This window comes from Ctenopharyngodon idella, chromosome 6 (genome assembly GCF_019924925.1).
Source record: "Ctenopharyngodon idella isolate HZGC_01 chromosome 6, HZGC01, whole genome shotgun sequence".
NCBI classification, from domain to species: domain Eukaryota; kingdom Metazoa; phylum Chordata; class Actinopteri; order Cypriniformes; family Xenocyprididae; genus Ctenopharyngodon; species Ctenopharyngodon idella.
The window spans coordinates 11,962,314-11,989,766 of NC_067225.1; the positions used below are offsets into that span (position 1 = coordinate 11,962,314).

At 37.7% G+C, this 27,453-nt stretch overlaps 1 protein-coding gene and 1 long non-coding RNA gene across 2 annotated transcripts; both read right to left on the bottom strand.

The window, feature by feature from the left end:
* Positions 1-519: 519 nt before the first annotated feature.
* igfbp2a (insulin-like growth factor binding protein 2a) lies at positions 520-27,032 on the bottom strand. The gene is made up of 4 exons (XM_051896136.1): positions 26,522-27,032; positions 4,791-4,960; positions 4,010-4,150; positions 520-1,894 (listed from the first exon to the last, which is right to left on the bottom strand). Exons 1-4 carry the CDS (start codon positions 26,883-26,885, stop codon positions 1,736-1,738), a joined length of 834 nt encoding a protein of 277 aa, XP_051752096.1. The 5' UTR covers positions 26,886-27,032; the 3' UTR covers positions 520-1,735.
* LOC127513926 (uncharacterized) lies at positions 10,217-16,469 on the bottom strand. Its single transcript, XR_007930528.1, has 3 exons — positions 12,106-16,469; positions 10,919-12,052; positions 10,217-10,756 (listed from the first exon to the last, which is right to left on the bottom strand). It is a non-coding gene; the product is annotated as an uncharacterized LOC127513926 (long non-coding RNA).
* Positions 27,033-27,453: the final 421 nt, after the last annotated feature.

Genomic DNA, 27,453 nt, shown 5'->3' on the forward strand with positions numbered 1-27,453 from the left:
AAATGTCATTCAGTGTAACAATCTCGTCAGGGATATTTACAACAAAAAATCTATTTATGCCATATTAAAGAATAATTACTGTTACCCCAAATGCTAATTACTTGTAATTTTACATTTTTAAACTTTGCCACTATTTTTCAGCAAGGTTTTTTTTACTCATTTAAAATGCAATTAAATTTAGTATGCTCACTTATTCTTTTATATATTTTAATACGTACAGGTCAGAATAAGTATGTTTTTTACAATTTTTACATAAATATAAGTGTTACACTGAATGAAAATGGAACATTATTTCACCCACATTTTGACATTTTATTCTCCCAAAACTAATTTGAAACCTTAAAATTAGATGTTTTACTTGCATTTAATGTGTTTTTTCTTTCTATGTATGTAAAATCACTTTTGTAAATTTCTATTGATGCGGACATCTAAATGGCTAAATTTCTCTGACTCATATATATATATATATATATATATATATATCAGTTTTAATACACTCATGATTCTTACTACGAATAATACCTTGAAATACTTCTTTATTTGTGTACATGTAAAACATAGGGTCCAAAGAGCAAGTGACAATGACACCTAACAGAAAGGTTGAATTGTGCATAAAATTTGCACAAAGTAAATCACAATGTTAAGTTAAAATAGTTAGTGAACAGCTCTCTGTATTGAATCTATTTAACACTTCTTCAGTGAGATTTTATGCAGTGTTATAATAATTATGTTTTCTCTTCCTTAGTGTGACCACCAGATGTCAGTAGTGACATGCAATCGTAACAGATTATCAACTGCATTAGTATAAATGCGTAGTGTTGGGCTGCATCTGAAAGCTCATACTTCTCTACTATATAGTAGGCAAAAAACAGTATGTGACAAAAGAAGTATGTCCAAATTCACAGTATTCATAAAAAAGTATGTATATCCCATGAGGCCACAGGAGAGGATTTGTGAATCAGATGACGCTGGTAGGTCACAACAAGGTGAATGTAGTACGTCCAGATTATATTCATACTACACACACTCATACTATATTGAACATACTTTTTAGCGGTTGTGAAGTTAGTACCTACTCAAAAGAGTATATGATTTTGGATGCAGCCCTACTAAATGGCTTGAATACTCCTGATGCATTCACAAAAAAAAAAAAATCAAATGGACAACTTTTATTTGCATACATCAGGAATTTTTTTAAGACTTCATAAGCAGCCCCATATATTTTATTTCTGTAAATCATTTAAGGTAAAGAACTAGCTTGCGACTTTATAACGTAGCGCTTCAGTGTGTTTGTCAAAACCAACACTGTCCTATCAGTAAAAAACCCTACCTTCGCATTTCCTCGTATGAGAGAAGTGTATCGAAGCTAATAGCACCAGCAACATGAGAGAAATACAACCGTACACTTTATGATTAGCACAAGAGACATACTAAGTATGTAAAAGTGTTAAAGATAAGTTTACAGTTCTAGTTAATTTCCTACAGAAAAGTAGTGTTATCAGTCCTCTGGTCATATGCCATCATTTGGATTTAATTTAAGTACTATCAGTTCAGTTATATCAGTACTTTAACTGCAACAACACTGTTTCAAACCATCTTAAATCTACAAGCGCAAAAATGTATAAACACACAAGGTATATTTGTAGCTTGTTTAGAGGGTGTGAAACACTCTCTTTGGGGGTGTGGTTATGGGTTTGTAGGCTTGAAGGTCAAGACGGGAAGGTTGAGGATATTTTTAGTTTTGAGGGTCCACAGAGGGATCCATCTCTAGGCCATCGAGGTACTGGCTGCAGTTGGGATCGCCCCTTATCATCGGAGAATTGGTGAAGGGTCTTCCTGTGTGTGGATTCACACACCAGCACTCGCCACGATGCCCATTCACTGACATCTTACACTGAAACACACGGAACAAGAGTTAACAAGAGACTTTAAAGGATTAGTTCACTTCAGAATTCAAATTTCCTGATAATTTACTCACCCCCATGTCATCCAAGATGTTTGTCTTTCTTTCTTCAGTCGAAAAGAAATGGTTTTTGAGGAAAACATTCCAGGATTTTTCTCCATATAGTGGACTTCACTGGGGTTCAACGGGTTGAAGGTCCAAATGTCAGTTTCAGTGCAGCTTCAAAGAGCTCTACATGATCCCAGACGAGGAATAAGAGTCTTATCTAGAGAAACCATCGGACATTTTCTAAAAAAATATATATATATTTATATACTTTTTAACCACAAATGCTCGTCTTGCACTGCTCTGTGATGCTCCACGCATTACATAATCACGTTGGAAAGGTCAAGTGTGACGTAGGAGGAAGAAAATGACCAATTGTTTCTCTAGATAAGACTCTTATTCCTCGTCTGGGATCGTGTAGAGCTCTTTGAAGCTGCACTGAAACTGACATTTGGACCTTCAACCCGTTGAACCCCAGTGAAGTCCACTATATGGAGAAAAATACTGGAATGTTTTCCTCAAAAACCTTCATTTCTTTTCTGACTGAAGAAAGAAAGACATGAACATCTTGGATGTCATGGAGGCGAGCAAATTATCAGGAAATTGTCATTCTGAAGTGAACTAATGCTTTAAGCTCAATTGACAGCACTTGTGGCAAAATGATGATTAACACAAACACATTTTCAATGACTTTTCTTTTAATAAGCACTTACAATGGAAGTGAATGAGGACAGTTAATTAAATCTTTCAACATTTATATAACTTTAGAGCTTGATAAAGGGAAAAAATGACACACCATCAATTAAAGGGTTAGTTCGCCCAAAAATGAAAATACTGTCATTTATTACTCACCCTCATGTCGTTCCACACCCGTAAGACCTTCGTTCTTCTTCAGAACACAAATTAAGATATTTTTGTTGAAATCCGATGGCTCAGTGAGGCCTGCATAGCCAGCAATGACATATCCTCTCTCAAGATCCATTAATGTACTAAAAACATATTTAAATCAGTTCATGTGAATACAGTGGTTCAATATTAATATTATAAAGCGATATTTTTGGTGCGCCAAAAAAAACTAAATAATGACTTATATAGTGATGGCCTGATTTCAAAACACTGTTTCAGGAAGCTTCGGAGCGTTATGAATCAGCGTGTCGAATCAGCGGAGCGCCAAAGTCACGTGATTTCAGCAGTTTGGCGGTTTGACACGTGATCCGAATCATGATTCGACACAAAAGATTCATAACGCTCCGAAGCTTCATGAAGCAGTGTTTTGAAATCGGCCATCACTATATAATCATTATTTTGTTTTTTTTTGCCGCACCAAAAATATTCTCGTGGCTTTATAATATTAATATTGAACCACTGTACTCACATGAACTGATTTAAATATGTTTTTAGTACATTAATGGATCTTGAGAGAGGAAATGTCATTGCTGGCTATGCAGGCCTCACTGAGCCATCGGATTTCATCAAAAATATCTTAATTTGTGTTCCGAAGATTAATGAAGGTCTTATGGGTGTGGAACGACATGAGGGTGAGTAATAAATGACATTATTTTCATTTTTGGGTGAACTAACCCTTTAAGGTTGGGCTGAAGCCTGAAGATTGGAATGGGGAGGAGGAGGGATGCCAGATAAACTATAAGCCAGTCTTATAGTGATTTTTAAACAATAGTTGAGTTAAATAAAACTGCCCAGCAGGTTAGGCAAACATTTAACCCAGCCGCTGGGTTTGTCCATTTTCAACCCAATTTAGGTGTAACATTTCTTTAAATTTGTATTTATTTATTTTTACAATCTCTGACTACACAAGGTTATGGCAAATGATCCTATCATGTGAAATAAATTTTAAAGGGGTACAAATATTCCATGTAATCTCTCAATATCAGACTTTAAAAGCTGCCTGCGCACACAATAAGTTTAATAGAATTACCACAATGCTTATTAAAGCAGGTTTATGTGGATTACAGCAAGTCACACTTAATTCATGTCAAATACCCAGATCTACAAAAACGTGTGTTGCTTTGAACTTGATGCTGCTGAAAGGGAATTAAATACCTGTTTCAGGTTGTACTGCCCCCTCTTGTCACAGTTGGGTATGTGCAGGGAGTAAAGGTCCTCCAGGGGACCCCTGTTATCTCTGAAGGGTATTTTTGAGATTCTTTCCAGCACCTGGTCCAGCTCCTGCTGACACTGGCTCTGAAATATGTAAATACATGTGTTTGAATTTTTGGATAGATCATAAATAGTGGTCAGGTTGCTATGTTGCTACTGTCATATTTCACATTAATTTCTCAAATTAGAATCAAATTGACCCCAGACCTTCTTTTTCCCGCCAATGATTTAATGACGTGGAAGTAAGCCAATTTTAGCTATTATCTAAATAAAATCTGTTCCTTAAAATCACTTCACTAATGCTTTTGTGTCATTTGTGGATGTTTTAAGTTTATTCAACGTAAATAAGACCTGAAAATACAGCCTGCAAAGCATCTGTGTGTGTGTACTGAGCCTGAAACAAGTTCTTTGCACATGTTACTGTGCATTTGAAGTCTGCAGATTGCTCAGATTCAGTCACTGTATTGTGGTCAAGGCCCTCAGCCAAGATAAATAAGCTCCAGAGACAATTATTAAGCATAAGTCAATTGGAACAACGTGTTTGGAACAGCTCTGGCAGATTTAGACTTCACCTACAGCTCACAACATTAGAATGCAGAAATGAGTATCCCACTCTGAGAAAATATACAATTGAGGCAAATATAAACTTTCCTCTGCAATTCCACATGATCTAAGATACAGTATTATTGAGACATTTAATTTATTTATTTTCCCCATTATCTACCTGTTTGGCATGCGGTACTTTAGGGTCCTCTACTTTGTGGTACTTCATCTTGGTCTTCAGCTGCTGGCGGTGTTGAAGGACAGCACTCTCCTTCCATGGACTGTCTTTGGTGGGCTTCCTTATGGGAGGAACCTCAGTCAGACCAATGTCCAAAGGGTCCAGTACCTCACCTGATGATAGGACACAAATATTTTTGAAAGTTAAAATTTGTCAAAAAGTGACCTTAACTTTTAACCCTTGTGCGTCAATTTAAAAAAGTTACACATAGGTCAAAAATGTCCAAAATCTGTCATAAAAATTTGAGGCTTGGGAGAACAGACTTAAGTTTTGTCTCACTTTAAAGAAGATCCTTAGCAGATAGTTGTTGAAGTAAAAAAATAAAAAATAAAAATAAAAGTGAAACAAAAAAAAAAATGTAGAGGTTTAAGTTTATGAAAATTACTTATGAACATTATTTTATATACAATATATATTTTATTAAACATGCTGAACTCTAAATCTGCTAGAAAATCAAAGCCATAAATCTAAACAAGCTGTGCTCCAAATTTGAGGTTGATATCTCAAAAAATGAGCTTTCAGTAAGATTTTGTTTGGGTGCAGTACCAAATTGTCCCCATTAGATGCCAGCAAAACTCCACTGGTGCACACAGTGGTTGGATTTGTGATTTGCAGAGAGTTTTTCTCTCTCAAATATTACACACACACATACAATTTTTTAATACACACATATAAACCACACTCTGACATCCACACCAACACACCCACACCATTATAGCTGCATAATTTATCAAAATGACTCAATATGCAGAAGCAGAAAACAGGATTAAAGCGAGTATTTGCTTTATAGGCCAAACCTGAGAAAATGGTGCCATCTGGTAAAAAATGGTAAAATTTTTTAATTTTGAAGCCTTGCCAACAGAATGAAAACCTATTAAGATTGCATCATTTTATAGTTAAATGGCCCTGGGATTAAAATTTGCAGTTTTAATGGGTTTCAATGGGGACATTTTTGTCCTCGAGGTCCTGAGAGGAACTATTTTTTGTAACTAGTGTAAAATAGATTTATTAAGGGAAATGAGGGTGAAATATTAAAATTCTAAAAAAAAAAAAAAAAATACACACTTGTGCCAAAATGTATGCAGTTGGCATTAACACGGGCAAAATTATCAAAAAAACTAAAGTTAAAAAGACAAAAATGTCCATAAGGACGCACAAGGGATAATATTGATTATTAAATGTATAACAAAGATTCATCCATATTTATTTCAGCCGTTATATATAATATCCATATATTTGTCTGCAAAAAATATTTCAGCAGCCATGCATCTAGTATTCATAGATTTCATGTGATGTCACACCCTCATAGGAACGCATATCTGGAGGGCATTAGTACTAATGTACTAAGTTGGTGATATTAAAACACCAAATTCAATATGCACCTTATTAACAAAACATACTATGCACAGGCAAGCAGACAAACCCATAATGTGAACACAGTGTGCAAAAACTTTTTTGCACAAAAACTGTGTGCAAAAGCCCACAGAAAACCATTATAAAGAAACCGTATTTTGCCTTTATGGGCTGTTCTGGGTCTCATCTGCTTGCCTGTAAATTGTATTGATCATCAATAAGGTGTACAGTATATTGAATTCACTCTTTTAATATCACTGTTTCCATTTTAGAATTCTTTTAGCGATTGAAATACTGCGATAGGTGCTGTATACGGATCGCAAGTGCCTAATACTTGCATTTTGTATCTTTGTTTTTCTTCTTTTGAGAAGTGATCTAAATATTTGCGGCTTTAAACAGATGGCAAATTGACAGGCCTGTGCTGCAGCTCTACTATTGTATGATTAATACGTGACACGCATGGACGAATAACATTTGTGCAATGGAATTGTATGCAACGATGTACACAATTTACTGTGAAATCTGTCCCAACAACTCTAAAATATAAATCATTATTACAGGTTTTAAAGTGCATATTGGTAAAAAAAAAAAAAAAAAAAACGAGAACAAAAAATGGTTTGGAAGACACAAAAAAATGCTGGGTTAAAACATGGACAAACCCAGTGACTGGGTTGTTTTAACCCAGTAGTTGGGTTAAATATTTCCTAAACCTGCTGGGTAGTTTTATTTAACTCAACTATTGTTTAAAAATTACTGTATTGCTTTCTTAAAATGAACCCAAAGTATGTTGGGAATTAATATTTTTAAACAATAGTTGAGTTAAATGAAACTGTCCAGCACGCTGGGGAAACATTTAACTCAATCACTGGGTTTGTCCATTTTCATCCCAGTTTGGGTTGTTTTTAACCCAGCATTTTTTAGAGTGTATATATGTGGATCACCTTAGATTTGAGTGTGGATTTCCTGTCAGTTTACAAATACAAATATATTTTTAAGGAAGTTCCCCTACACCAGTGGGGTCAAATTCAGTTCATGAGGGCTACTGTCCAGGAGAGTTAATCTCTAACCCAAATTAAACACACCCGAACCAGCTGATCAATAAGAGAGTTCAACTTGAAGCAGCGCTGCACATACGATCGGTGTATGACATCAAAGCACCACGAAAGCATTTATAGAGCAAACGGCTCCGTATGCTTTCAAATCACTCTCGCAGTACTTTGAAATCAAACACACCAAAGGTCTTCAGGATTACTAGGAACTTACTCAGGATATGCGCAATTTATCAATCTTTCCACACAGGCACTCGGACAGACGTGACGCACGTTTTTATATTAAATTAATAATTTTAATTTGAGTTCAAATGAACAAAAATAAGATTCAAAGTTTAGAATCAAATCAAAAACCAAATTTATGCATATACTGAAACAAAATTCGATTCAAATTGAGAATCATGACACTCCAAAAGATTCCCACCCCTACACAATAACCTTACTAAAAACAGCCAATTCAAAGAGTTTTATGAGTAAAAGTTTTGAAGCTTCTTAGACATCCAGGGGTGTTTCAAAATTCATTAAAACAAATCTGAAATAAGGCACAAAATGCACGGATAAAAATTTAGGGTAACCCTTTAGTATGGGGAACACATATTCACTATTGACTTTTCCCTCAATAAACTCCTAATTTACTGCTTATTAGTTAGTAAGGTAGTTGTTGTAGTTGTTAAGTTTAGGTATTGGTAGGATTAAGGGATGTAGAATATGGTCATGCAGAATAAGGCATTAATATCTGCTTTATAAGTATTAATAAACAGCAAATATGCAAGCTAATAAGCAACTAGTTAAAAGTGAGAATTGTTCCCCATACTGAATTGTTACCAAATTTAGCACCACTGCAATAAATGGCAAGTCTGAACAGCAGGTAATAACAAAATCTCTCTCAATGTTCCACTCGTCAACACTTCTTAAGACCTTGCTGCTTAACCGCAGCGATCTCTTTGAAGCTAGTATCCCAGCAGGTCCTACAGAAGTGGAATGAAATCAGGTGTACAGTCTGCAAGAGACAGACTTTGCCACTCCAAAGGTAAAGCATTCCTGCCTTTCCTGAGAAACTTCAGACACAGCCTATTGTGGAATAAAGGAGGATAACCCCACCAAGCAAAAGGCTGCAAGAGTCCTGCACACGGTGTCTCTTCTTATCCAAACACAGAAGATTAGTGCACTCCCCCTCCTCCCGCAGAGCCTGTGCTTTTCAATGACTTAGCAAAATTGCAATAGTTATTGGTACCACTTTCATTTGTTAGCATTAGTTAATATAATGAATAATAATGAATAATTCTTTGTTATTTTTAACATTTACTAATGCCTTTTGAAAATCAAAAGTTGTATAACAGTTAATGCACTATGAACTTGTGACTGTTGTGGCGGTGATCCAACACGCTCGATGCAGATAATAGAAACAAGGAGACTTTATGAAACTAATATAACACTTCGCAGGAGTGACAGTTTAGCAAACCACACGTTCTAAAAAATGCTGGGTTAAAAACAACCCAAGTTGGGTTGAAAAACGACAAACCCAGCGGTTGGATTAAATGTTTGCCTGACCTGATGGGTAGTTTTATTTTGTTTAAAAATCACTATATGGCTGACTTAAAATGAACCCAAAATAGGTTGGAAATTAAAAATCAGACACATAATTACTAGAGGCAACAATAATAATCAAAAAGTGAACATTTATTAATAAGCAATTTAATAAATGTTTATTGTTTTATTATTATGTATTAAACATATTAATAAATGTTAATTTACAAAATATTTTGGATTCATTTTAAGCAAGCAATACAGTCATTTTTTAAACAATAGTTGAGTTAAATAAAACTACCCATTCACTGGGTTAAAACAGCCCAACCACGGGGTTTGTCCATTTTCAACCCAACTTGGGCTGTTTTTAACAGCATTGTTTAGAGTGCACATACAAAAGAACTGAACAAAACGGAGTATATATAGCTATACAGGAGCAAACAAGGAAACTAAACGAGAAGCTTCTGTCACTATAACAAATTCCTAGTATGTGTAAACATACCTGGCAATAAAGCTCATTCTCATTCTCATTCGAAATGGGTGTAACTAATCAGTAACCAAGGAAACTAACAAGGGAATAATCAAGACTAAACTAAGTAGGGCTGGGACAATAAATCAATGCATTGGGAATCAAGAAATGATTCTGTATCGATTCTGAGATTTTCCGAATGCATCGTGATTCTCTCTCTAAACGATTCTGAGCTTAGTTTTTACCAGCAGATGGCACTGTGTGCTGTAGAAACAGCCGTACTCTGCTTGCTTCCAATTTCTTACACACACCAGTTGAACCTTCTATAAAATAATCATTCATAAAGTTCGAAAAGGTTGAAGTGAATTATAAGGGTGTTTGCAGTGGGCTGTTTACATTAATCTCACGTCATAAAAGCATTCTGAGGTGCAAGTACATTCTCAGACTCTTCAGCGCTCTTCTTCATGAGCATTTGAACATGCGGTTAAAAACTAGCCTACAGAATCGATCCACGAATCGCGATGCATCAATTTATTGTCCCAGCCCTAAAACTGAGGGTATGTTTACGTGACAATGATGTACTAAAAATGGAAAAGTTTTTCCTTTGCATTTTTCACGTACAGATGACACCATTGTCAAAATGATCCCTGTTAACACGGATCCACAAAAATCACTAAAAACACTGTATTATGCTGCCAGGCCAGTAGATGGCGATGCCACTTTTTAAAGAAAAACTACGCACATATAGACTGAACAAGTAAAACGCATGCGCATGACATCACCGTTTTCACAAATTTGTGTTTTTGTAGTTTACATGGTGATGATAACGGTACTGTTTTCAAAAACTTGCACTTTGAAACCTTTGTTTTCACAAGTTTGCATTTTCAGGCCCCCAAAATGCCATTTTCGTGTATATGAAAAGCCAAAATGCATAAAAAGTTTTCAGTTTTTAGTAAAAAAAAAAACAAAAACTCAAGAAACATACATGATAGTTTGTTATCATGACATAAACACAACAAACAATTAGCCTATATTTTATTAAGCAAGATAAATAAAAAAGAAATAAAGACTGTAAATTGTATTGTTAATTCATGTTAGCTAATGCACTAACAAATTAGACAATATTGTAAAGTTTTACCCTACCGGTTGTATACTAATATTTTTTATACTAAACTGAGCCATTTTTTCTTTGAAAAAACCATGAACTATGATTTTTGAATCACACTGTGTAAATGTTACAATCTCACATTCATACCAAGAACAGCTTTATGTTCCAAGTCTTATCTTCATGTTTTCCATGTATTTGTGTTCACACGCCACCCTTAATAAGCTGCAATGGACTGTTTGGATGTCTTCACAAGTTCCCCAAGTACAAGCATTCAGTGGAAAGTGGAAGGAACTGTTTTAATCTGCAGATGTTTTCCAAGTCCTTCAGGAAATAAATAGGGGGAGGGATGCATCCACAAAGGATGGCAATTCTTAAAATAATCCACATGGAGGGCCAATCATCACTGTCAAGCAGGAAACAAATGAATGCAAAACGAATGTGATTCATTTTTTACAAGCGGAGAGTGTTTTTATTAAGTTGTTTCCATTACCTTTACATCTACCATGAGGATATAACTGCATGGATGCTCAAAATGCATGCTGGTTTGAATGGGTAAAGAACTTACAGTGCTGGAAGGAATGCCAATTTGTTGGAGTAGGGTCATGCCAACAAGCTTAATCACAACCATCTTATCTGGCATCATCCAGAGCAAACTCTACACTGGAACTCTGGCATGGCAGTCAGCACTGATGGTACATGGGAACTACACGCTCCTGCCTTAATACACAATTCTCCTCTCCATCTGTTTGGGATAAAAAATCTCTGTTTTACTGTCCACTGAAAGGATGGCAGTGAAAACCATAAGATAGAGATCTGTTCCACTGGATCAACACTAATTCAATATCCTATGTGATTTACAAGGCTAATTATTTGTCTTTCCCAGCAGAAGAAGAATATATTTGATTGTTTCTAGATCCTCATCAGTAAGTAGATGGGGCAGGTTTATATTATGACATAAAAGTTTCCTCAATGGGCTATATGCACGAGCGTTCTTTAGAACTTCCGCATTAATATAAGCCAGCTTGAAAACTTCTGGTGAGATGTCATTTGCTGGTGTGTTGAGCATCAGTGTAATACTTAGTTTATAATCAGAATATAGTCACTTAAATAGTTAGGCATAGCATTAATTTAGTTATTCAAACGTAAGATGGCATTAAAAATAAATAAATAAAGACATACCTCATTGTTGCTCCTTGGCTAAATTCAGTTCGACCATCGGTTTTCACACTTTTATGTGAAAAAAATAAAGCTTCAGAAATTAAATATTTATTGTGCACTTTAGATAGATTAATTGAATAAAATGTGTGTTTTTACAGCTGCTGTGATTACAAAGGGAAAGCGCGGTGCTTGCGTCTGACCCAGGATCTGGGTAACACAAAAACTACCCAAACGCTGGGTTGTTACGTCTGACCCAGGATCAGGGTAACACAAAAACTACCCAAAAGCTGGGTTGTTACGCCTGACCCAGGATCAGGGTAACACAAAACCTACCCAAACGCTGGGTTGTTGCGTCTGACCCAGGATCAGGGTAACACAAAACCTACCCAAACGCTGGGTTGTTGCGTCTGACCCAGGATCAGGGTAACACAAAACCTACCCAAACGCTGGGTTGTTGCGTCTGACCCAGGATCAGGGTAACACAAAACCTACCCAAACACTGGGTTGTTGCGTCTGACCCAGGATCAGGGTAACACAAAACCTACCCAAACACTGGGTTGTTACGCCTGACCCAGGATCAGGGTAACACAAAACCTACCCAAACACTGGGTTGTTGCGTCTGACCCAGGATCAGGGTAACACAAAACCTACCCAAACACTGGGTTGTTGCGTCTGACCCAGGATCAGGGTAACACAAAACCTACCCAAACACTGGGTTGTTGCGTCTGACCCAGGATCAGGGTAACACAAAACCTACCCAAACACTGGGTTGTTGCGTCTGACCCAGGATCAGGGTAACACAAAACCTACCCAAACGCTGGGTTGTTACGCCTGACCCAGGATCAGGGTAACACAAAAACTACCCAAACACTGGGTTGTTACGCCTGACCCAGGATCAGGGTAACGCAAAAACTACCCAAACGCTGGGTTGTTACGTCTGACCCAGGAGCTGTGTAACACAAAAACTACCCAAACACTGGAAAAATAACCCCAAAAAATTTATTGGATTGTTAATGTAAGCAGATAAGGGCTGATGAGAAACCCTAAAACTGTGCTGTGCTTTAGGACTTGTGGGACATTTATAATGCTATATAATAATGGATCTGATAATATGGATATGATCCCGTGTTAACCCTGGTTAGTTTTGCGGATACAGATCTATTTCATAATAATAACATAAGAAAAGAGTTGCCGTTTTCCCTCTTCAGCACAATCACTGAATTAACTTTGTGCAGCACTTGGAGTGATGAACTTGAGTTCAAGAGCAGCATTAAAAGTTTTACATGTTGTTGAATCTCAACAAGTTAAGTTTTATGTATTGATTAGCCTATATGTTTGTCATCCAAACCCCAAATCTTTGGCAACGCAAGGTCAGAGTCAGCTACTGCTAGCACAGGCTTCATTATAGAGGCTACTCTTTTTTTCCACACCTTGAGTCATGAACAATTTTGTACTCCTTGCTGTGATCACTTTGCTCTATTAGGTTTGTGGGATTTTTTGCCCTTTAAATTTAACCACAAATCATATAATTGGCTGTGATCATGCCTTTGCTTTTTCCATTTACATAATTAAACTAAAAAACAGTCCCACACAGGGCTGTGCTGTTTCCAACCAGCCATGATGTCCCTGTCTTCATTATCAGTATCAGGTAACCTCACATGCATCACACGCCACATCACCTACACAGCCACACAGGTCAGATTATTCCTCTGTGATGAGTGAGAGCTTAATGACTGCAAAAACAGTAATTCATTTTTGAACAATTCAACACTGGATTTGCACAAAAGTTTAACATGACGGCACATGCTAGTCGATGAGTTGAATCAACTCCACAGCAACTACATAAATGTATCCACTAACCATTCAGAAACGTCCAATTTTATTCTAAAAGTTGTAACTTCTTCCTGAGTCTCTCCATCAGTGTCGACTCCGGTTTGAACAATGTAAGGCTGAACACCGTTCATCATTTTGGCTGCGTGAGATTCTCCAGCTTTGTTGTTGTTGAGCGACCGAAGCGCGAGCTGTTAAAGCTCCACCCTCTTCTGGAAAAGGGGCCGGGAGCAGCGGCTCATTTGAGCTGTGCAAGTAAACCTCACTCTCCTGGCCTCAAGAGGCGCACTAGTGACTAACGCTAGACCCAGCGGTCTTTAGAGTCTTTGTTAGTGTGCCTGCCTCCCATGCTGGAAACGGCGGTTCGAATCCCGCTCAGAGTGGTGCAAGTACAACTGGAAGGGTTACGCCAGCACAAAGAATCCTTCCAAATTAAACTGCATGTATATTTCACTGAACACTTGCAGAGTATCTGTCCAACACCTGTACACATAAAAAATCAAGAACAATGAGTGTGTTTACTGTACATGTATGTTCTTAACCTGATTTTAATTAATAAGCCAACAATGCATGTAGTTTTTCTTTATTGGAGTAAGGTCATAAAGGGGTCATGAACTGGATTTTTTTATTATTATTATTATTATTTTATGTTTCCTGAGGTGCACTTATAATGTTGATATGAATTTTACATCAAAAAATTCTCATCACTTAGAAATAAATGGCTATTTTCTACCCTGATTTTAGCCCTCTAATTCGAACGCTCTGTTTAAGGGGCGTGTCTGCTGTGAGACTTCACTGTAAACTCCCACTGCTGTGATTGGCTGACATCTTTGCATATGAAATAAGATTTACATCTTGAATACTTTTACTACATTTTTACTATTACAGCTGTTGAAATTTACGAATCGTGAAAAAGTGTTGATTATTGCATTATATTTAGACCCATTCCAATCACATGGAAGGTTGCAGTGATGAGCATTAAGCAGATGACAGTCTGTTGATCTTGTGAATGCAGTGATCTCGGCATTGCAATGCAATTTCTGCACTCTCACAAAATGCTTTCACCATAACTAACAATGCAAACACAATGTAAATGCAGTAAGAGATTCATTGCGTAGTGTAAGAGCGTCACTATAGCGGGAGTTTTGGCAAGTGTCCACGCGCTGCGTGATCGACAGCTTCAGCCATTATAAAGAGAGCGTTCTTTAAAGTAAAAATACTAGGACTGTTCATTATGAATTTAACTGTCATTACTGGTTTAAAAATGAAATACGAAATGAAATCACTTACAGTTTGCAGGGTCCTTGCTGATTCCAGAACAGTTGATTCCTGATCTTTGAGCAAACATTTTTGGGCAAAGCCAGTCTCGTATTGTGACTTGTTCTCAAAACAGTTGCTGGTCAAATGTACAGTACAAACATGCAAGTCAGCACTGACGTGACTAGGACGTTTGACTAGTTGACGCACTGACATTGGGAGCAAAGATGATGCTTTTCCACAGCCAGGAACAACACTTGACATGTAAATACATTAACCTGCGTTCTATCCGCTTATAGAAGTGCGCATGTGTGATATGTAACAGGAAAGCATCTTTACTGCAGATTTATGCACATCCAGACAGAGCTTTCTTGACCTGAAAATGATAAAAATGTGTTCTCATCTCGTACAGCCGAAGTAGAAGCGGTGCTTATTTTCTGCTTATTTATTTAATATCACATCTCACATAACAAATGGATTACTCAGAGTTAGATACACAAATGATTAGGCTTTGACGTCACTACCGAGACATAACCAGATTTTTCAGAGTCTTGTAAACACGGTTTACTTGCGTTGCCAGGTTATTGGGTTGCATGTAAACTGGATCAACGGGTTAATTTAATTAGCTGATTTTTGGGAGTTATCAGCATATCGGTGTATGTAAATGTGCTCAATGATAAGAGACAAAGAGGTTTGCTTTACAGCATGCAGGCAAGACAGTACAAGCTTGACTAAAAGGTGTTAAGTGACTAACAAGGTTCACTGAGTAACCATAATCTGGGCCTCGGGGAAACAATGTTGCCCTACATCCTCGCCCCAGACCAGCATGTACGAACTTTAACTATACCATGAAAAATCCTGAAAAAAAAAAAAAAAAAACACCACCTCCGCAAATTCCAAAGAGGTCCTTAAACCATTGCTTGCTCCCACCCCAAGCGCACTCGCCTCAACATTTCTCACATTGTTTGTGTTATCTCCAAGCTGCTGCGGGGAGCTAGAGAGTTTATTCTGGACATAGACACAGTAAGATTCTTGGCATTTGAGTTGCTGAGTAGCCCTGGGGGGGGATGGCAGCCATACCCGCTCTTGCAGAAAACTGGGGGATTAGTTTGCTCTATTTTAGTCCAACGGGTACCGCTTTTCCACAGCCCTGTAGGAACCGCTCATAAGCAGTCCGTTTATTTTTGAGTCCCTCTGCCAGGTGCTGAGGGCTTTGCGAGGCCTATTTTTCGGGTCACTGCAAATGGGAAGAGGGTCACCAGCTATTTCCCTCTTGGTGAAGATGAGACCACTACATGAGGACCTACTTGCTCTTTTCTGTCAGCACTCTCAGTACTTTCCATTGTGGCCAAAAAAACTCTACACTGGGGGTTTTCCATGACGCATTTTTAACTTTAAAAATTTTCACAACCCCACCACTTCACTGCCATCTATGTCATATAATTAAGCTGTACACTTTCAGATCTCACAAGCAAAAAAAAAATCTTAAGAATAAAGCAGAAAGTATACTTCATTTTCAAACGCACAGCCTTGCAAAGTATACTTCACTTGACTCGTACACAGGCGTTCGACGCATGCGCATTGCGACAAATTGCAATACCTCTATGAGTTCAAACCATGTAAACATCTTTGTATTCTTTCATGCTAGAGTTGTACAAATAAGGGTACTTTCTAACCTCTTCGCACAATCTCTCGTCTATGCAGGCCTCCATTTTTGCTGTAGCTTGCATGTGTTCCGGTCTGTTCTGTTTATGCAGGTTTTCTTCGACTACCTTGTGAATCAACGCCCCCAGGGCATGGTTGCCACCTTGTGGATAAACTAATTACTGCAAAAAATTAAATGCGCATGTGCGACCTGCATATACAAAGTACGAACGCTTACAAAAATTCAGCGGTGCAGGTTCAGTACGCGCATACTCTTCTGATGACGAAATTTGCATCACACGCACTGTACGCTGACCCTCATGAACACGTAAAAAGTGAACAACACAAAACACAAAATATGTACCAATACATACATATCACTGCAGTTTCTCACAGAAATAAACACTAGAGGCAGTAAAACAGCTAGCACTTTTAATCGTTTTCACGCACAATTATGATTACAGGGGCAGATTATGGATTAATAAGGACTTATTTTTACATGGCTCTTTGCACAATAATGTTATGAACTCAAAACACTTTTTACCATAGTGCATAATTTGTAAACAAATATATTTTGGAGTTTGCCTCATTTAACCAGCTCCATATGTTCAGTTTTACTGCCATAATAAGTTTGCTCGGTAGCTCAGCTGGTACAGAATTGTACTTGCGAAGCGAAAAGCTCGGGTACAAATCTAGTTAAAGACGAGTCATGGTAAAAGAGCTCAAAAATAAGCTAACATGCCATGGTTATGATTGCGTTTTTATGTCACATTTGCTTTTGTTAACACTATCGGGTAGGTTTAGGGAATATTAAGCTTTTAGCGCCACTCACCAGACATTTTAATTCAGAACTGCAGAAAAACGTACAAACTCCAACGTAATAAAATGTTGCCATTTAATTACGTTCTTCTGTTCCGGAATAAAACTAAACACCTTTTAGCGCCACTCACTGGACATTTCACTTTGAAACTGTTGCGAAACGTGCATGACGCAACATATTTAGCGTTTTGCAAAAATGTTGACAGGTATGTTTTTCTAATGAGCCTGGGCTGAAAGTGAAGTAGGCCTATACACAGACTTTAACGAAACAATTTCCTTATTTACTATTTTACTGTTTTTTATGCATGCTGCATGAACATTTTTAAGTTATGTAAGTTAAGTAATGTTTTTAAGTTAAATAATGTTTGCTCCGCAGGCAGCATTCGGAGGTACACTAGGAAGACAATAAAGGCACATCTGAATCCAGAGATCGGGTCACATCCTGTCTGCTACAACGCTTACATCTGATCGATTTCTGAAGGCAGCATAGACGCATCTATTGCTGTCTATGATATCCCATTATCCTGTGCATCTGAGTTTCTAGAAAGAAATTAGCACTGTAGTCATTTAAAATTATCACCAGAGCTCTCTGTATTTTGTTGTAGAATGTAGAACCTTTATGATCAGAAGCCTGTTTGAAATCAGTTTCGTGAGGTACCTTTGTGTGCAAACGCTGCCTGCAAAGTCATTGCCTGATAGGGCAGAGCGGCAACAAGTCAGCTGCCTAAGCTTTCTTTGAGTTTACCTTTGTGGCCAGGCCACCCTTGCACCCATTGTTTATTTTTTTCTCCCATGACCTCAAGGTTAAGAACCTCTACTCCAGGGTGGTTGGAAAGAGACTGGTGGACGATGTCCACTGGTTTGTGGCTGTATGCTTTGTGTGCTCAAAATAATTCCAGTAAGTCTGCTATCCGCCCAGTCTAAGCTTTCATTCAACATTAGCCGCGCTTCCACTGTCAGGTCAAAAGTGAGCGTGCTAGTGTGTGCCAGGGACAGTCGTGTTTTCACTGTCACTTCCGGGACTTGATCGGGCCTCCTCGAGACCAACGGCCAGGGGTTTTTGGCCTGTTGAATACCTTGGTCCAAAGTGGGCTAACTAGGGCTTGAGAAGTGGTCATGAACTAGGCTGACCATATGTGCCATTTTCCCAGGACGCGTCCTGTCCAGGTCCTAAAATGGCTTGAGCCCATGCCTCTTTAATCGTGAAAGTGGTCATATCAGTGTGCCCCCGGAACGTGATTTCTACACGGAGGTCTGTGCAAGCCACTGTTCTTATTGATAGTCTTCATGCAATGCATTATAATGTTGTCATATTTACAATGCTTTGACCGTTCTCTGTAGATCCAGCCTTCTCGCAAGCCACAATTGGTCGATTATGTATAATGCACGCTATTGGTCAAATTATTTTTCAGTCATTACCTTCTGCAAATATAAAAACAAAACCAAAACTGGGACATTTTATGCAACTTAGAAATCCTGGACAGGACGCGTCCTGGGAAAATGGCACATATAGTCACCCTATCATGAACAAAGGCGGACGACACCGCTGCTCATGTCCCATATTTTCATATCAGGCTAACCTCAACATTTAAGACATTTTAAACAATTTCAGCTCAAAACTCACTTTCAGACACCAGCGAGTAGGGGTGTGAATCTCCTCAGTTTTCAAAATTACTGCACATGGCTACATTTTCGTCAATGAAGCAGTCAGATATATGAACTCACTTTTTATTTTATCTGCTCCAAGAAAGTACTCTTCCTGAATGTAGCAAACAAAACTTAAGTCTGAACACAGCATATGACAGGAGCATTTAGAACTAATAAACACTAGAACATACTAAAGCCTTGTTTACACTGCACGCGTCTGCGGAGTGTTATTGCTGAGACGCGGCTACCAGAGCTGATCCGCGGTCACTCTAGTCAATGCTTGTGTTTACACCAGCGTGTTTCTCACCGCGCCGCTTCGCTAAATATAGGCACCTCGCCTATTTTTGATGGACGCCGCGTCCGAGACGCACAGCTCAAATACAAAATAGTGAAAATAATCACCATGTGTAAACTCCCGCTCATATTTCACATCACTAGGAGGCCAGAAACTGACAACAAGAAATTCGAAGTTGAAAAACTTGAACATTTTTTGTTCTTGTCATCCATAACTGGACTTTTAAGTGTATTAACTTCGTCTGTAGGCTACAGCAAAATAAAGTATGGCATATCAATAAACACAATTAAACGGACAAAATATAACCATTTAGCCATTAAAAACACGAAAAAATCATGAAATCATGAAATGCTTCTGGTGTGAGTTGACACCGCGTAGAGGACGGTACAAAACCTCGCCGGAGCCGTAACGCGCCGCAGACGAGTGCGGTGTAAACAAGGCTTAAAGCTCATGAAACTGTCAAGTTGTATACTTAAGTTACAATAACACTCACACACTCACACACACGCTCTCTTTGCGGCTGCCGCCCCAAGGTTATGGAACAGTTTACCACAATACATCAGACAACTATCAACTCTTAGTGAGTTTAAAAGGCAATTAAAAGCATATTTTTTTTTAAGTTTGCTTATGATCATACATGAGTGTCGACGTACTGTTGTCACATGTACTGGTTTTAGGAATCTGAAGATGCATTGTAAATGATTGCGGTTGTTTTTACAGTAATATTACCGTACACTTCTCAACAATTCCCTACTGTAGAATATGAGTACAGTATGTTACTGTAGATTTTGTCGTTTTCACAACATTATTACTGTATTCTTAACAGTTTCCTACTGTATAAGCTGTTTACAGTATGTTATAATAGATTTTCAATGCATTCTGGGAAAATAATAGCCAACTGTAAATCTAAACACAGTACTAAATGACCGCGATAAACAACCACACACCTCCTCACGCAACGGCTCTGTGACAGACTCATCATGAAGGTGAGAGCCCACAAGAGTACGGTAGGTTAACTATCGTTTTCTTAGACATTTTCTTGGACCTTTGAGGGGTACTGCATTAAATGTCATCCTGAACTGGTCGCTTATAAATGAGTTCCACAGGCCCTGAGAGATACTGTTACCCTGGGTTTTCTCCTGTTTGTCTGAGTGCTCTGTATTCTTTTTGTGTTTGCTTTTGTTTTCCTTTCTTAGTTGCTGATTGTCACCTGTTCCTCATTTCCTCACCTATAATTCTCCCTTTGACTGCTGTGTTGTACTGGACTGTCTGAAGCCATTTTACCCTGTCAGTCCAGCCTTTATTGTTTTTATCTGTACTACCTGACTGTTTACCATTCTCTGCTCTGTCTGTGACTTAATGAATCCTGACACCATCAAACATTTATGAATGAATGCATGAATTATTTCTCTCTTTAATAAATAACTTTAATAAATGTCTCTTTAATAAATAATGGGAATGTGAAAAATGTGAATTTGGGAGGTCAGTATTATTTACAAAAAGCTTAACAAAAGTATCATAATCAGTAAATTATTTATGATTGTAAATGAACAATGTGTTTCTTAACTGATAATTTAACAATGTTACTCAGAACTTGTAAGTATTATTTTTAGTAATTTATATTTATTACTTTGGTGGTGTAGATTCATCCCATCTGACAAATTTTCTTCTTCCTCCATTTTGTTCATCCTTATCAATATAAGTTGAATTTTGGCAGCTTTATAAGTATAAATATTTATAAATATTTTGAGCAAGTACATAACCAGACAGTGTTCAAAACTATCTCCTTTATAAATATAAATATTTTTAGATACACTCTAAAAAATTCTGGGTTAAAAACAACCCAAGTTGGGTTAAATATGGACAAACCCAGCGATTTGGTTGTTTTAACACAGCAACTGGGTTAAATGTGAGTTTTATTTAACTCGACTATTGTTTAAAAATGACTGTATGTCTGGCTTAAAATGAACCTGAAATAGGTTGGAAATTAAAGACACATAATTACTAGAGGCAACAATAATAATCAAAAGGTGAACATTTATTAATAAGCAATTTAATAAATGTTTATTATTTAATTATTATTCATTAAACATTAATAAATGTTTATTTATTAAACATATTAATGAATGTCCAACATATTTTGGGTTCATTTTAAGCAAGAAATACAGTATTTTTTAAACAATAATTGAGTTAAATAAAACTGTCCAGCAAGTTGGGCAAACATTTAACCCAACCACTGGGTTTGTCCATTTTCAACCCAACTTGGGTTGTTTTTAACCCAGAATTTTTCAGAGTTAGCTATATACTGTCTCTGGAGCCTCCATATTCTTCTTATCCTTCTTTTGTGGCATTCATCCATCCATTCATCAATCTATCTATTTTTTAAAATGTTTGTCCTATGTATAGGTGTCACAGTTGGTGTAGACAGAAACGCACAACAGAGGAATAGTCTTTAATGATTAATCCAAAAAGGAAACACGCAGGAGAATAACGTAACCACATAAACATTGATGTAAACATAAACAATACCAGACAAAGAGACTGAGGAAACAAAGGGTATATGAAGCAGGGAGATAATGAACAGAAACAGGTGTGTAAGAACTAATTAACAGCCAGGAAAACTAACTAGGGAACACAGGAAATGGTCAAACAGAGTGAAAACGAAACTAAAGCAGGACATAACAGAGCATAACCATTACAATAGGGTCGCAGAGATGTTGGAGCCGATCCCAGAGGACGTGCACGAAAACACTGGACGGCTGGCCAGTGATTGATAACATATATTTTTATTTGATATATTTTTTTGATGATTTGTTTTTGTGTAAATGCAGAAAAATTTAGTAAAAGGAGAAAAGCATATAGTGCAGTTGGTGTACTAAGAACCTTCTAACCTAAACAAGTATGATAAGGACTCCTGAAGTCCAAAGAGACATTGACAGACACCTGCATGCTCCCAATCACGCTTCAGACTGTTTAGCTTTCAAATGTCATATAAAAAAATACTGCTTAACTTGCCAAAATTGACTTTAATAGCACATTAATTACAGTATTTCAAATGTGTGTTTAAAATGACAGTATTAAATGAGGCATTCTGGTGCTAAATGCAGCTGTCATTCACAGGAAGTGTAAGTTTTCCTCTCTTTCACCAGAAAACCTTCCGGCACTTGTGTGGGGCTTCAAAGCACCAAGATCAAATATTCTCTGTGAATGTTCAGTATTTTAGACAAAAACAATGGATTCCTATGGACTTATTCACACTGAGCACGAACATTCGCCCACAGACAGACAGACCAATGTTGTTCTTTGCTTTATGGAGAGATTTTGGTCGCATTTCCCAAGTGCTGCTGTATAATCCAGTATGTTGGTGTCGCTAAAGTTATTTTGACAACACCGGCATGGGCCGTAACCACCATAGACATTGAGGGGGACAAGTCCCCCCAATAATTAGAAATGCAACACTCATCACTGTTAAAAATGAGTGAGCTGGCCAATCAAATCAAAGAAGGCGGGGCTTACTGTTTACAAAAGACGAGTGTGAATTCCAAAGTCACGAATAGTCCCCCAATGTTCAAGACACGGTTACGGCCCTGCAGCATGTGACGTGAAGATGCTGTACAGTTTGTCAACCCTTGTTGCAGTTCACGAACCCTTTATGCTACAGACATAATAATGTATGTGAATACAGAAAAAAACGCCAGGTAGATATTATAGTAACAGTGCTTATTTCCCATCTCACAAAGAAAGCGGTAAACAGTTCTCTCGTTGTTCTCCCTCATTTCATCTAACATTTAATCTTTTTTGATAAAGTTATTAATGAGAAACTGTCCCATATTTTGAGACAAAACAAAAAATAGTTTGTGACGTTCAGTTATGTTGATTGAGATGATTAAATCAATAGTTTTAGTAACTGTCAAATAGGTGAAAGGGTAGTATTTGAGTTAGGAAAAGATCATACAAAAATAAACAGTTGTTCATATTAAACTTTATAAAATGCCAAAAGTGCAAAGATAATTTGTTCACCATTTGCTGAAGTGGTTACTTTTTAAGTATACTTAAATGTTGTTTAAAGCAGATATCTTGCTGTATGGAGCTATGTACTATTGGGAGATATAAACACGCAAATGCAAGAAAAAAGTCAGAATTGTGAAATAAAAATAAAAAAAGTTAAAAGTTATCTATGTAAAATGTTACAGGTTTAAATATTATTTCATGCTGTAACTGTCCCCTATGAACTGCATATGTGAATATTATTACTGTTTACATCAAATTCATGCTTTAATAGTAGACTAATCATCGCAGGTTTCATCGGTCCAGTCTGTGACTTACACCATAAACGTCTGTGTTTAGCTACAAACGGCGTCTTCAACGACGGTATTATATTTTTTTGCATTGTGATTCTGACATCCAAAAGCACAAAACATTTTTCTCTTATTCTGTGGATTTTGCCCATTTTCCTCCACTATTACTCAGATACACATCCATCCACCCAGGGCTGGAGTTTGGGTTGATAATAAGGTTCATCTGGGAACACAACATGTGTCATTTCACCAGATTTGTAATGTAAATTACTTATAAACCTACACCAACACAGGAGAATACATCAATATGTTTCTAAATATGCAAATTCTTGGTCATTGATTTCAAAATAAAAGTTTAAACCCTCACTCTGAGTTTGCATGTTTTGATGTCCACATGTTCCTGTTCAAGCTATAGTATTTCTATCGTAAAGAAGTGGCCAAATATAAAAGATTAAGTGGACATTTGGATGAAATGTTGTTTGGCCAATATTAAACAAGGATTTGATCTGCTGTAAAGTGTAACAACAACAATCACCTGGCGCTCTCTGCAGACATTTGTTATAATACATAATATACATAAATTGATTATGTACTGTGTATGACATTATGCATTTTAAAAGTGATGTTCAATAAAACCAAATGATTACTTGCTTTTGATACTTTATTTGAACCCATTATTATTGCCTCATTGTTAGTATATATGTATTTTAAGTCATTTTAAAGGCTATTGTTCCACAAGGTGGCAACCGTGCCCTGGGGTGTCGAAATCACAAGGTAGTCAAAGGGGGCTTTCACACTGGGCTCGTTTGCCGCGGTCCGAGCCCGGGCGCGATTGTGCCATGGTGCGTTCATTTTACATCATCACAGACATGCACGGCGCATGATAGAAAACAGAACGCATTACATACACTACCGTACTCGTAAAAAAACGAAGTATACTCAGGGCTTAACTTTGGAAAACCACTAGCCACAGAGGCTAGTGAGCAAAAATGTTAATGCTAATCCCTGCATCCACCACTAGGTGGTGCCATGATAATTAAATTCACATTTTTGCTATTAACTTCAGAATCAAAATTGTTTTGCTTTCCTCTCCCTTTCAATATCATATTATATTATATTATATTTGCCATTCTGAATTTTCCGAGACACCTACTACTACTGATTTGTTTTTCGAAATTTCACATGTAGGCCTATCATCTATCTATACACTCACCTCACTAAAAGTTAAAGCTGCAGTCCGTAAGTTTTGCCTCTTTGTCGCCATCTCTGTTTGAAACCTGTAGTTGCACTTATTTGCGGAATTATCATCTTTACGTGGGTTGTGCCTCGGCACGGCTCCTCAGCGCGGATTAATCCAATGTTTGCCGTCAGTCGCCGCACCAGTGTGGATACTGTACTTCAAAATCACACATTCTACGTCTTGAAAGTATGACCAAAATAAGAATTTTCACAGAAAAATGTAATCTGAACAAGTAAGTAATAAATCTGCCACTTTTGTTCTGACCAACTGAGAAAAAAAAAAAACATTACAATAAATCGCGCTGCCAGTGCTGATTAAATCTAACAAACGCTTAGCTCGGATCACGTCAAACCGTGCAAATTATTATTATTGTTATACTTTGTTCTCAAATTGTTAATGTTAACAACATCAGCATTGCGTGACTATGTGTATTTAGTGTGTATTAGCGCAACCTGTAGATTTCAATTTCTGTAGCTACTCCGCAGTGCGAAGTCTTTTGCTTTTGACTAAGGGTGAATCTCCAGTTGTCACTGATGATTGTCATTTGGACCTTTCTGGATTACAATCCACCATCAAAATGAGAAGTTTAACTATTCCAGTAGCTGTGAGAAAAGCTATAAATAATAATCCATCACCAGCAGCATCCTCCACATGCCATCTACTAGCTGGGACTCCTTCTTTATGTAAACAGATGTGACGTAATGACGCAAAGACGAACGGCAGCATGTTCGAATTTCCCGCGGAAACCTACCAGTACCGCTCTTATTAGAAAACATTATTACCAGCTTACCGTTGTGAATCGGGCAAAGGTAAGGAGATAGTTTTGAACACTGTCTGGTTATGTACTTGCTCAAAAATTGATTTTGGATAATTTTTAACCAAAAAAAGTTACGGACAGCAGTTTTAACAGAAGTATTCTGATTTGTCAGATCAATTCACAATCCTCCTGTGGACACAAAGTCTAAACTTAACACTCACATCCACACCAGGAAATGTTGTTCAGGATATGCAGTTGAAATTCCGCCTATAGGATTTCGCGTGCGGCGTGACGCTTTTTGCCCCCGATGTTAAAAATGTTAATGCTTTTCCCAGCAGTTTTTGTGTTGTTTTGCGATCAAAAATCTATAATGTCATAAATTATTCTGCATTAACCTACTTATGTAGGCTAATTAGAGAAGTGCATTACTGAAGTATTAAAATATTAGGACAACGCATTTTTTAAACAAAATTTTTGGCGTGCCACCTTAATATTTTTACTGGACTCCTATTAAAAATATCCTCAAGGCGCCACTGCTTTTTCTGCGTCGAGACCCGTTCTCCTGTTCTGCTTGTTCAGACCCATCCTCTATCTCTCTCTTTCACACACACACGCGCAAACACACACACACAATGATAAATTTACTGCAGGAAAGGGTCAAAGCGCAAAATCCGTCTCGCTATCACTGTTGCATTCCATTTACTCCTCCAGATGTCCAAATGACTTCTTTCTTTCTTTCTTTCTTTCTTTCTTTCTTTCTTTCAGAGAGGTAAAACATTTAAGAACACATCGCACTGTTACAACAGGTGCATAGTTAACATGCTGTTAAAATTAGTAGAGTTTCAGTTCATGACTCCAGATGATATCGAGCTCGAGACAATTCATCAAGTCTTCTATCGATGACTATTGCTTACAGCAAAACACGGAACTGAAAACTTTGTTTTGGATTTTTTTTTTCTTCACACAAATATATCAAGGCAAATAAATAATAAGCTAAAAATTTTTATTTTTTCATTATAAAATTGTTCATGAGAAAAGAAAAAATAATTACCATGGCACGTACCGATCTGACTTGATGGTCTAAATTCTAGCATTTTAATATCAGCTGATATATAGTCTATACATTTATAGGCCTATATATATATATATATATATATAGGCAAATTATGACAGTCCCATATTTATGTCATAATTGATACGCATGCATCCATTAAATCACCTACCGCTGACTTCCCGAGGCTCTGCGCTCCCCGTGGGCTCAGTGTCCACTTTACGTCCACATCTCCCGAGCCCTTGAACCAGCTGCTCCAGGGGCAACTCCGAATCCGGCTTGGGATAACACCGCAGACCACTGGAGCATCTCGGTGTGTAAACGCCGCACAGATCGCCCTCTTGCCGGGCACACACCGGACAGCAGCCGCAGCCCGGCTCGCGCACAATCTCCGCGCACGGCTCCGTGAGCATCGGGCAAGCCGCCTGGCGCTCTGCGGTGCAGCTCGGACAACGGAACACCATTTCTGATCCAGCGGCGCCGTGAAAAGTCGCCAGTGCCAGCAGCAAGCTGCAACTCACGTAGAACAACATCATGTAGTCGGAGGACTAAACTTACGCAGGTAAGAAGTGCACGCGGACAGGTGAAGGCTGACTGGGGCTGCTGCGGCTCCTATCAGTGTTCATATGCCGCTGACATCATAGGAGATGACAGGCGGGCTGCAGCTTTGTCAAACAAATCCTCACAAGGGCTACAGTGCCAGAGCCTTGGGTCTTTATACTGTTAGGCCTCGATTTTAAAACAGATATTTTAGGATACATATTTTTTCATCGCAACGTTTTCATACATATTGTTTAGACTTTGCACTTTTATTTAACCTCACATTGCAGCTGGAGCAAGAAAGTCATGCTTAGCTCCAACAGACGTTCAGAGAATTCCTAAGCTAAGCTAAACCAGCAGGGTCTTGATATATTAAACGGCTTAATTAAATTAAATTCTTGGTGAAAATTGCCCTCGAGTTATTAAAGTTATTTATTTTCAGCTAAGGCACACTCTGCAAATGTGTGAAATATTATCTAGTTACATAATATGTGCAATACTGGTCATGTGTATTGAATAAGCCTACATTATGCATGATGGAATGATTAAATTTTAAAGATAATG